This window comes from Nannospalax galili, unplaced genomic scaffold (assembly GCF_000622305.1).
Source record: "Nannospalax galili isolate Female #2095 unplaced genomic scaffold, S.galili_v1.0 scaffold169, whole genome shotgun sequence".
NCBI classification, from domain to species: Eukaryota; Metazoa; Chordata; class Mammalia; order Rodentia; family Spalacidae; genus Nannospalax; species Nannospalax galili.
In genome coordinates this window covers 2,366,451-2,378,675 of record NW_008360327.1, presented here as the reverse complement: position 1 = coordinate 2,378,675, position 12,225 = coordinate 2,366,451, and the positions used below count along the sequence as shown (strand labels likewise).

General features: G+C 41.0%; 1 protein-coding gene across 4 annotated transcripts in view; it reads left to right on the top strand.

Annotated features, from left to right (window-relative positions):
* The window catches only part of Katnal2 (katanin catalytic subunit A1 like 2), a 101,624-nt gene that overhangs the window by 31,709 nt on the left and 57,690 nt on the right, over positions 1-12,225 (top strand). For 2 of the 4 annotated variants that reach the window (XM_008825901.3, XM_029560100.1), the window contains exons 2-4: positions 2,855-2,905; positions 3,285-3,355; positions 10,371-10,537. In XM_008825901.3, the coding sequence (XP_008824123.2) occupies positions 2,855-2,905; positions 3,285-3,355; positions 10,371-10,537 (289 nt within the window). The remainder of the gene's footprint in view (positions 1-2,854; positions 2,906-3,284; positions 3,356-10,370; positions 10,538-12,225) is intronic. The other 2 variants (XM_029560098.1, XM_029560099.1) reach the window with 2 other exon arrangements.

Genomic DNA, 12,225 nt, shown 5'->3' with positions numbered 1-12,225 from the left:
AGCAAGATTTAGGGACGCTCACCACCACTGGAGGCAGGATCCAGGCACTCTCAGGTGATCCCCTGAGTTCTTTGCCCCTATGCCAGAGGGAGGCCTGAACAGGCACTCTCTCAATAAGTTTATTTATTTAATTTATTTATTTTTGTTGTTTTTGAGACTGTAGCCCAAGATGGCCTGGAACTCACTATGTAGATCAGGCTGGCCTTGAACTCACAGAGATCCGCCTGCCTCTGTCTCCCAAGTGCTGGGACTAAAGGTGTGCACCACCATGCCTGGAAGCTCTCTCATTTTTTAAGGTAGACATTTATACCTATGAAATTCTGTCTTAGGACTGCTTTCATTATATCCTGTAGTTTTTGATATGTATTAGTTACTTTTCCATTGCTGTGATAAAATACCATGACCAAAAGCAACTGACTTATGGAAAAGAGTTTATTCTGGCTTATGGTACCTGAGAGATGAGTACATCATGGTAGGGAGGATGGCAGCAAGAAGCAGGCATGATGGCAGAAACAGGAAACTGAGAGCTCACATCTCCAGTCACAAACATGAAGCAGAGAGAGCAAACTGCAAGTGGGGCAAGGCTGTGAGCTCTTAAAGCCCACCTCTAGTGACATGCTTCCTCCAGCAAGGAAACACTTCCTAAAGATTCCATGACCTCCCAAACAGTACCACCAACTGACCAGGTATTTGAATACTTGGGCCTATGGGAACATTTCTCATTCAAGCCACCAACAACTTGCTGATGTCGATTCTCTCCTTTCATCATATAGGACTTTGTGAATTGAACTAAGGTCATCAGGCTTGGCAGCAAGTACCTTTTCCCACCAAGCCATCCTGCCAGCCCCTATTTTCAGTTTTGAAAGGAAGGAAGGTCTGACATTTGCTGCAACATGAACGAACCTTGAAGGCATTATACTAAGTAAAATTAACCAAACACAGAAGGACAAATAAGTATGATTCTACTTACTCGAGGGATTCAGAATAGGCAAATCCATAGCAACAGAAAGTAGAGTGGTGGTTACGTGATTTGGGGAGACAAGGGACAGGGTGCTTAATGGGTGTAGAGTTTCAGCTGAGGAAGGCAAAAGAATTTTGTAGATGGATGGTGTGGCTATGAATGGATTTAATGCCTCTGACCTGTACATTTTAAACATAGTTAAGATGCTATATTTTGTTATATATATTACTACAGTAAAAAAATAAAAACATGAATGGACGTGGTAGCTCGTGCCTGTAATCCCAACACTTAGGAAGTAGAGATAGGAGGATCAGAGTTCAAGATCATCCTCAGGTACATAGCAAGTTTGAGGCCAGCCTGGGCTACATGAGAGCTTGTCTTATAAAAACAAAAAAGAAAAAAGTATTTTTGCTTTTTTTTTTTTTTTTTTTGTCTTTTTGAGACAGGGTCTCCCTGTAGCTACAGCTGTCCTGGAACTCACTATGTAGACCAGGCTGGCCTTGAACTCAGAGAAATCCACCTGCCTCTGCCTCCCAGTGCTGGGATCAAAGGCCTGCACCACCACGCCCAGCATACTATTGTTTTTTAAATAATACTATGCATGCTTTCATTTATAACAATATTAATTTTTATAAAGTTATAAATGGAAGCCAGAAAAGCATACATGTGTGTCATGAGTGTTCATACATAGATTTTATTTTATATATTATTTATTTTTTATTTTATTTAATAAATATTTTATTGAGTATATTCCCTGCGTTATGAGTGTGCCCATGTTGTACAATGCCTGCAGAGATCAGAAGAGAGCATCAGATCCCCTGGAACGAGTTACTGACCATTGTTAGCCACAATGTGGGTGTCGGGAACTGAACCCAGGTCCTTCGCAAGAGCAGTCAGTGCTCTTAACTGCTAAGCCATCTTTCCAGGCCCTTTATTTGTTACTTTTATTTTATGTGTATGAATATTTTGCCTACATGTGTGTAAGTCCACCACATGTGTGTAAGTGCCTGCAGAGGCCAGAAGAGAGTGTTGGGTCCCATGGAACTGGAGTTATGAATGGTTGTTAGTTGCCATGTGGGTGCTGGGAACTGGGAGAATGGCAAGTATTCCTAACCACTGAACAGTCTCTCCAGCCCCATAGATTTTACTTTTTGAGACACAGTCTCATTTAGCCCACACTGGTCTCAAATGCTCTATATAGCTAAGGATGACCTTGAACTTCTGATCCTCCTGCCTCCATCTCCCAAGTACAGAGATTACAGGCATACACTGTCACACCCAGTTTAGGTTTAAGGCAGTGCTAGGGGATTGGACCCAGGGCTCTATGCATGCCAAACAAACATTCTACTAACTGAGCTATATCACCAACCCATGTTCATAGATTTTATGACATAATTTGGGCCACATGGGGGCCATTTTATAAACTTTTAAAGCCACTTATTACCTCTATTCTCTTTAGATAAAGATAGTTATTTTGGGAGCTGGAGAGATGGCTCAGTGGTTAAGAACACTGAGTTCGAATCCCAGCACCCACATGGCAACTAACAACTGTCTGTAACTCTAGTCTCGGGATCTGACAGCTTCTTCTGACCTCCGTGGGTATTGCACGACACAGGTGCACTTACCTACATGCAGGCAATGCACGCATATACATAAAATAAAATAATAAAAATTTAAAAAGTTAGTTATTTTCAATTAAGAGAAGTACTATTGGATATAAATATAAATATTGGATATAAATATAAATATTTAGTGAATACATTTCAGGAGAATTTGAAATTCCAGAATACTATGTATAACACATTGCTACTGCAAATAAAGGTACAAATTTATCCAGTGTGAATAAGGACCATATTATTCAAGCGTTTCCCTTTTATGATTTGCTCTCCTTAGCGCGTCAGTTCAGGAACTGAATGGGACTCTGAATTAAAGGTACAGCAGCAGGTAAGCATGTATTGTCTGCTGAGTCTGGATCGCAAGTTTATTTATAACCACCTTCCTTAACCTAGTCCAAATAGCAGGAGTGTATCTATTTATTCATGGTTATATACAACAAAAGACTGGCTAGCTTGGGAGTAAGAAGTTCAGCTAGTAAAGTGCAATCCTAATTCGTCATTGTCCCCTAATTTACTATTGAAGAGACAGCTGGAAGAAGAAACATACAGTGGAAAACAACTTCATGTATCCTCTGAGACCTCCAGAGCTGTCCAGCCTTTAAGTCATGCTGCTTGTTTTGACAGGCTGCCTTTACCTTCAAGCCTTAATTGCTCTGAAGCAGTGTTGTATCTTGTCGTTCCATCTAAATTTTCCTCTTTGTTCACAGTACGAGACGAGAACAGAAGCACGGAGAAAAAATCTTCTCATTTTGATTTTGCATTATTTAACACAAGAAGGGTAGGTTATTACAAATGTTTATGATGGTCCCCCTCTCTGACCCTTCGAAAGCCATTACTGAACTTCATTTTTAGTGCAGTTTAGTGTTTAAAGAAAAATGATCAGAAAGTGTATTGAATCTCTATATATTACTTCTTTCCCAGTTTCCTCTATTGTTGTTGTTGTTGTTACTATTATTTGCTGATGATGGAATCCAGGGCCTGTCATGTTCCAGGCTCGCACTCTACAACCCAGTCCACCCATTAGTGACATCCGCATCATGTGGTTCATTTGGTATCATTCATGGGCCAGTGTCATTACCAAAGTCCACAGTTTACATTAGAGTTTACTCTGTGCTACACAATTCTGTGGATTTTGACAAATGAATAATGATATATATATTCACCCTTATAGTAACATACACAATTCTTTTGCTGCCCTAATGCCCCCCTATCCTGTGCTCTATCCACCCTGTCTCTTCCCCTAACCCTTCCCCCACTTCAATTGTCTGACTTACCTGTACATTTTTCACACCAGGCATTTGAAATCCATTGTCAGGTCTACCCAGTACATGAAATACTTTTCCTTCCAGGTTTGAAGATAACCTGGAAACAAGGCTTCCCAAAGTCCCACAACTGACTACATCACAAAGATCACTCTTATCGATTTTCCTTTCTTTAAAATATTGGAAAATTAAAACAATCATAGTTGTTTTAATAATCTCTTCAAGACAGGAAATCTCTGCAACTATACATTTTAGTCACTTTTATTATTAAAGTCATTAGAGGATCAATTTTTTCCTTTTTTGATAGTTTCAGGTGTGTGCATCTTGGTAACCAATTTGAACACACTTTGTTAATGACTTAACTTTAATAAGCTCCTTAATGGCAAAGAGTGACCTTTCATATAACATTTTAGTGTTACAATTTTGTTTAGTTTACAATTTTGTAAATGACTTTTGCCTGGTAAATGTGATCAGTTTCTTGCAGTGTCTTTAGTAGAAAACATCCCCACTCATTAATTTTGGAATAGTTTTACAAGGCATTTCCCTTTTTGTTGTTGGGGATTTGAACTCTATTGAGGAAATGTTTTTTTTCCCCCATATTGTTACCAGCCTTAGACCACAGAAATTAGTGTCCCCTCCTTGGTGAGCAGTCAGCCGCCAGTTGATGTTAAATTTCCATCTCTGTATCCACTCACAGTAGCAGCGTGGAATCAAGTGCCCAAGCAGTGTGGGCCTGACTTCTTCCTCTCTGTGCCTCTGTTTCCCTCTCTGCAGTATGAGAATAGATGAGCCAGGCAGTCTGGCAGGTCCATGGGCTGCTCTGCACTATCATCCACCCAGTCACCTGAGGACAGCAGCTCCAAAGACAGCATATGAGAAAGTGCCAAGTGTCTCCTCAAGACAGGGATGTGGAGTTTACTGTAATGTGTGGTGGTAGGGGACTTGCTGGATAAGCACATAGCCAGACTGTCCTATTTCAAATGCTTAGTCTATTTTGGTTAGTTCTACTTTTGGACATGTTATTTAGTCTTTTTGTGCTTCAGGTTCCTTGTCTATAAAATGGGGTAATAGAGGATAGCTAAGTATCAGATAGATACTAATAGTTTTTGTTTTCTTTTTTTGAGATAGGGTCTTAAACTGGCAGTCCTCATGCCTCAGCCTCCCGAGTGTTGAGATTACAGGTGTGTGCAACCAAGCCCTATTTTGGGTACTGTTTTTATGAGAATTAAATATGTGTTTGCTTAGAATAATGCCAAAAGGAAAAAGCTTCTAGGAATGGTTGCTACTGGACCTCAGAGGAGCTTGGATATGGTATTTATTATTTTAATAGCCAAGAGGACTTAAAACATGTTCATTGTGGGTTTAGTCCATTTCACTCCATCTTCTGTTGATGTTTTATGTCCCCTGACATAAAACACTATGTAGCATAAGCTGGCTTCTGACTTCTGATCCTCCTGCTTCAGCTTTCGGAGGGCTGAGGTTACAGGTGTATACCACCATGCCCAGGTTTTACCTCATCTTTTTAATGGAATCTCAGTTCCAGTTAAAGAGTTAAATAGCTAAAATACCTCAAGACAGCATTTTCTAAGTGTGTGGGATAATTGTTGCCATGATAGTTTCAAAGACTATTAATAGGTGCTAATTAAAGGGTTTTGTGGTCAGGTGAGTTTGGCAAACATTTGGGTTAAACTGAAGTAGACAGGGACCCTTATTTCAGGGCTTCTCAGACCAACTAATTTACAATTTATGATGGGAATATCTGTGCTAACAACATAGTACTTGGGGCTTGCAAACATTTTGGCTAAGAACCCTCACCTTTTTTTTTAAAAGATCATTGTTAGAGACTAGCTTTCTGTGAAACACATTGAAAATACTGTCATAGTAGATGAGCTAACTCATAAATTTGACTCGCCATGCTAGGCCCCAGCCCTGTGAGCATAGTATTAACACAGGCTGAGTAACCACTGAGGAATTTACTGGGTAGGTAGAATAATTATAGACTAAAACAAAGAAGTACCTGATTTTTATTTTTGGTGAAATACACTTTATATTCCAGAAATTATATCAGAAAGAACTGTAAAAACAAACAAGGCAAATGAAGGTTTGCATGACTAACCTGCTTTGGTTATTATAGCTAACCCTTCTTCAGTTATAGCCAGCATAATTTGCTGTATATGATTTATAAAGCACTCATTGCTTTATAAAGCATTGCCCCCTTTTTCCACTAGATGGCCCTGTGCATCTTAAATCAATGAAAATTCCATTAGAGTTGATCGTTTTCCTGAAATATACCAGGAAAGGGAGGTTTGAATGGATTATCAAGATGAAATGGGAACTGTAGGTATTTTTAATCACAGGCTAGTGTCAAAAATGGGAACTTATCTTTAATGAAGTACTGAGAATTCAGCAAAGAGGACAGATTATTGTTGACTGAAAAGGTCTGGCAGGCAAAGCTTTGTAGAGATGATATGAGCAAGAGTTTAAGGAGGTGTGGAATATGAATAGACATGTGATAGGCAGCTGTGCAGAGGAAGAGGGGCCTGGGACAAGTCGAAGTCAAGCAGACATCAAGAGCAGAGTTTGAATGTGTGAATGAGAACTTGTGAGGGCAGACAGTGAAGGGTCCTGGATGCTGGTTTCCAGGTCCTTCATAGCTGTCCTTTCAGGCCTGAATGTGAACAATCTCTCTTCTGTGTCCTGTTCATCCATCCTCCATTCTGCCCACTGCTGCCTCTTGCTCTTCAATGCACCATCCTGTCACTTTTGGCTAAGAACCCAGAGTGGCTTGATGACAGATTTCATTCAAGCTCAAAAAATATAACAGCAACATGAATAAACAGTTTTGTTCCCCTGATCAATTAGCTTAGAGAACAGGGGTCTACTATAAACTTTTCCTGTCATTTTTGCTGTTTTTGTTTTTGAAGACAGGGTCTTAATATAGCCAGGCTGGTCTCAAATTTGTTATATAGTCCAGGCTGGCCTTGAATTCCCCATCTTCCTGCCTCCACAACCTGCATGCTGGGATTATAGGCATGTATTATGTACCACTAAGCTCAACTTTTCCTATAATTTTTTTTTGGTCTTTTTGAGACAGGGTCTCCCTGTAGCCCCAGCTGTCCTGGAACACACTATGTAGACCAGGCTGGCCTTGAATTCACAGAGATCTGCCTGCCTCTGCCTCCCGAGTGCTGGGATTAAAGGCATGTGCCACCACACCCGGCTTTTCCTATAATTTTAAAGTCAAAACCCCATGATTCTGAAAATAATTCAGAAGGCAATGTGATACCAGTAAGGATGACAAGCGATCTGTGGCACATGTTCCTGTCTGCCAGTGCTGTTTATTTATTTGCTTTTCATTGTGGTTTGAATATGGAATACCCCCGTTAGGGTTCAGATCCACAGCAGCCCTGCCCCCTCCCCAACAGTGCCTCGTGGGTTCCACAAGCCCCTGATATAAGCACCCTGGTCTTTGAAGTCAAAAGCAGACTTTTCTGCACTGTTTGGTCAGCACAGCAGGCTTTCCCTTTGATCTCAAAAGAGGGCAGATTTTAACAGTCCCACTCTTCTGCCCCCCCACTCTTTAAAAAAAAATATCTTCCTGCCTTCTGCATCCCCCCAAGCCCTCCCCCAATAAAAGACCCCAGTTCACAACCTGTAGGCTATTTTTCCCTACCCAGAAGGGTGTCTGTCCCCTGCGAGGCTTCCTTTGCTAATAAGTTGCTTTCTCCCATCAACCTGATTCATCCATCGCCTACTTCACTTGTCAGATGGTGCCGAAACCTGGGACACTGAAACCCCCTACCCCAGGCTCATGTGCTGGTGGAGCTGTTTGGGGAAGTTGGCTTAGCTGGTGGTAGGTTTCTGGGAGTAGGCCCTGAAGTTTATAGCCTGGCCTTACATCCTGTTCCTGCCTCTTCTTCCTGATTTGCTCAAATGTGAGCAAGCAGCCTCATACTCCTGCCTCATACTCCTGCCACTGTGCCTTCCTCTCCAAGATGGACTGTGCCCTCAAACTATGAGCCCAAATAAGCCCTTCCTCCCCTAAGTTGTTTCTCGTCAGGTATTTGGATCCAGGAATGAGAAAAGTAACCAATACACTGTACACGTGCACATGTGTAAACATAGATTTGTAGTCATTTAAAATATTGGAAAGGTAGAGAAACGGTTGAGTCATCTGTGACAGAATTCTCTGTTGGCTTAAATGTATTTTCTTTTCTTCCTGAAATGAATATGTATTACTTGATGCTAAACAAAAATTATTAATAAAAAACAGATGTAGCCAGGTATGGTTGGCACACACCTATATCCCAGCTATGTGTTTGTACATGTGTGCAATTTTCAAGGCAAGGTCATGGTTATAAAAAGACATTAACTACTAAAAATTAAGATCCAGAGATTTTTTTTCCTACTTTCAAAGGATCTTTAATAGAATATCCTCGTTTTTTGTGCTAAAAATGATTACATTGAATAGTCTTATGATTCAGCAAGTTAAAAGTGACAGTTAAGAATGGTGGTAGGGAGCTGGAGAGGTAGCTCAGAGGTTAAGAGCACTTGCTGCTTTTTAGAGGACTTAAGTTCAGTTTCAAGCACCCACATCAGGTGGCTCAAAACTGCCTGTAACTCCAGTTCCAGGGGATCTGACTTTGTCTTCTGGCCTTCACAGGCACCCCCTGCCACACACACACACACACACACACACACACACACACACACACACACACACACACGGCAAACACAGGCACATAAATAAAATAAAAAATAAATCTTACAAAAAAGGATGATGGTAGGGACTTGGGATATGTCCCAGTTAGTAAATTGCTTCTAGAGCAAGCATGAGAAACTGAGTTTGAGTCCCAGCACCTGTGTAACAAGCCAGGCATGGTGGTGTGTGCCTGTAAACCCAGCACTGTGGAGGCAGAGATGAACCTTGAGCCTTGCTAGCCAGCCAGTTTAGCTAAATTAGTAAGTTCCAGAGAGACCCTGTTTCAAAAAATAAGATGAAGAACTATTGAGGAAGAAATTCAATGTCAGTCTCTGACCTCTGCGTGCACACACACATATACACATGTATGCACACTCATACATACATGTACACACATGAACACACATACATGAATACACATACATGAACACATATACACACTGGTAATGGAAGTCAGGTGTGTGGTTACTTATACCTGTAACCCTGGCATTGGGAGGCTGAGGCAGGAAGATTACCCCTGAATTTGAGTCTAGTCTAGACTACAGAATGGGATTGTCTCAAACAACAACAAAAACAAACAAAACAGTGACAAAAAAAATCAATGGTAATGGGCTGAGGTTGTAGCTCAGTGGTAGAGTGCCTTCCTAGCAATGTGTGAGGACTAGTTTGACTTCTAGCACCACCCCCTAAAAGCACAGTTGTGACAATGCTACTTAAATGTAGAAGCACTTTAGTGTAATATAACTAAAACATTACCAGGAATAGTTTGTCTAAGCAAATATACTAAATTTCTCTGATGATGTTCATCAACATTGCCTTGGAATTTCTTTCTGAGCTTATGATGGTGCTCTTTTTAATTGCCCTAATGGTGGCAAATCTTGCTCTTTTAAATTTGGACTTCATGTTTTCTAAAGTGAATACTGTGAATAAATATGTAATCCGGTTAGGTAACTATACCCATGTTTGGCTAAAAATGAGTAGATGCAATCTAAAGACAGTTTATTTATTTATTTTTATTTTATGTGTATGAGCATTTTGTCTGCATGTATATAAGTGTACTACATGTGTGCAATGCATGTGGAGGCCAGAAGAGGGCATCAGATCTCCTGGAACTGGATGGTTGTTAGCTACCATGTGGGTCCTGGGAACCAAATCTGGCTCCTCTACAAGAGCAACCAGTGCTTTTAACCACTGAGATGCCTTTTTAGCCTCAAAGACAGTTTCTTAATTGACTGACTTACTTGACTTTAAAGCATTTTCAAAATTCTTTTGAACAATGGTGATAGCACTAGAATAAGCAGGTGGTTTCCAGAGGGAACTGTTTTAAAAGTATTTGGATATATTTAACATGTGGCACACACCTGTAATCTTAGTGTTCCAGAGGCTAATGCAGAAGGATTATGAGTTCCAGGACAGCTTGGGCTACATCATGAAACCCTGTCCCTAAAAACAATCAACAAAGAACAGAACCAAAACCAGCATGCCTTTCCTCCAAGCACTTGGGAGGCAGAGGCAGGAGGATCTCTGTGAGATTGAGGACAGCCTGGTCTACATAGCCAGTTTCAGACCAACTGGGGCCATCAGAAGATCCTGTTTGTTTGTTTGTTTTTAAAAAACCCAAAACGAGAAAAGAAACTCAAAAACAACAATAGCAACAAAAACATGTAAGATTCCTTATGCTATAGAAAAATTGTACACACTAGTTTTTCTACAATGTGCTACTTAGTATCCACTTGCTCTTTGTATTGAGTCTCTTTGGACTTGCAATCCCTGTTTGCCTTTATTCTTTAAACTCAGAGTTAATTTTTTCTCTTCTGTAAAACTTCCAGATATATTGATGCAGCTAATGCTTTGGAGGAAGAAACTAAACTGGGGTTACGACGCTTTGAAGTTTGTGACAACATTGACCTTGAAACCATTTTGATGGAATATGAGAGCTATTATTTTATAAAATTTCAGAAGTACCCCAAAATGGTTAAGAAAGCATCAGACACAGGTACATAGCTATGCGCTAGAAATAAAGCTTTATTCTATTGTTAAGAATGGTGTTTCTGGTGGCTCACATCTGTCATCCCAATACTGGGGAGGTGGAGGTTGGTGACCAGCTTGAGATACAAAGTGAGACTTTGTCTCAGAAAAGGTGTATGGAGTGGGGGGCTGGAGAGGTGGCTGGCACAGCCTTTAAGAGCACTGGCTGCTCTTCCAGAGAACCCGGGTTCAGTTTTCAGCATCCACGTGGCAGCTCACAATCATCCATAACTCCAGTTCTAGGGGACCTGACATCCTCTTCTGCCTCCAGTGGGCATTGCATGACACACATGCACTTACATATGTGCAAGCAAAATACTCATACACATAAAATTAAAAAAGCATTTTTTTTTGTCTTTTTGAGACAGGGTCTCCTTGTAGCTCCAGCTATCCTGGAACTCACTATGTAGACCAGGCTGGCCTCAAACTCACAAAGATCCGCCTGCCTCTGCCTCCCAAGTGCTGGGATTAAAGGCATGTGCCACCATGCCTGGCCAAAATAAAAAAATTTTAAAAAGATGTTCCCAGGTAGATGGTTAGATGGCTTCCTTCCCCCTTGCACTGTAAGAGTAGACCAGAAAGGTCCTTCAGCCTCTCTCTGATCCAGAACTGACAACTCAAAGTGATTGCCTGGATTTTGACATCCCTTCAATCTTGCTGGCATTTGTTTGAGGAATGTATGTTTTAGGGTAATGAAAGCAAAGCCCCAGTGTATTGCAGGTGCTCTTTAGAAGACCAGCATTAACTTCTGTAGTGATGGAAAGGGTTGTTGGAAGACGATAAATGACAGAGACTTTTTCTTGTTAGGAAGACCTATTATCTATCTTGAAAATAACATGAAAATGAGTATTGGTGAAGCTAATAGCTCATGTATAGATAATGAAATGCTTTTGAAAGCCATCAATCCAGATGGTGATCAATATAATGCAAAGACCCAGTATAGGTTAGCAGTCAAGGAGGCTGGCTAGAGGGAAGATCTAAAGCCAGGGTCCTAGGTTTTGTAGTAACATTGACTTAGAAGTCTGTAAGTAGGGGAAGTAATTATAAACCAAGGGAGATTGTTGTCCTGTTTACAAGGCACTTGTTAAGCCACAGACTTTAACATTTCATGTGGGGACCAGGAAACTGAGAGGAACATCAATTAAAAATAGGTAGGGCTGAATCTCAGAGTTGGAAGGGGTTTGAGATTTTTATTTTCTTTATTTTCTCTGGGCTTTCTTCCAATGAAGGGTTCAGAACTCAGCTTACTTACTTGGTTGTTAGATCTGGGCACTGGGCTCCTAACCACAGGGAGACAAGCACTGTTACCAACAGGACCTGATTTCTAGATGGCTTGTTCTCATCTAGCTTGGAGCCCACATTTCCTGCGATACTGGAAACAATATCTTAACTCTGAAGGTCAACTGGAAGAATTTGACTCAAGAAATGTTCTCTGCCAGAGTCATGTACTCACTCTGGAGTCCTGTGTACCTCCGTCAAAGAGGGTCAAATTCACAAAAACTGAGTGGGATGGCAGCTGTAAAGCCAGCCTGTGTGGGCATTGTCCCCATTGGCGGAGTCTGCAGTGTAGATACTGTCTGAGGCCTGGGTGTCTTTCTCTGTGTTGATGGAGATGCCTGGGAAGCCGGGACTTCCTTCTGTTCTCTGCTCCTTTCA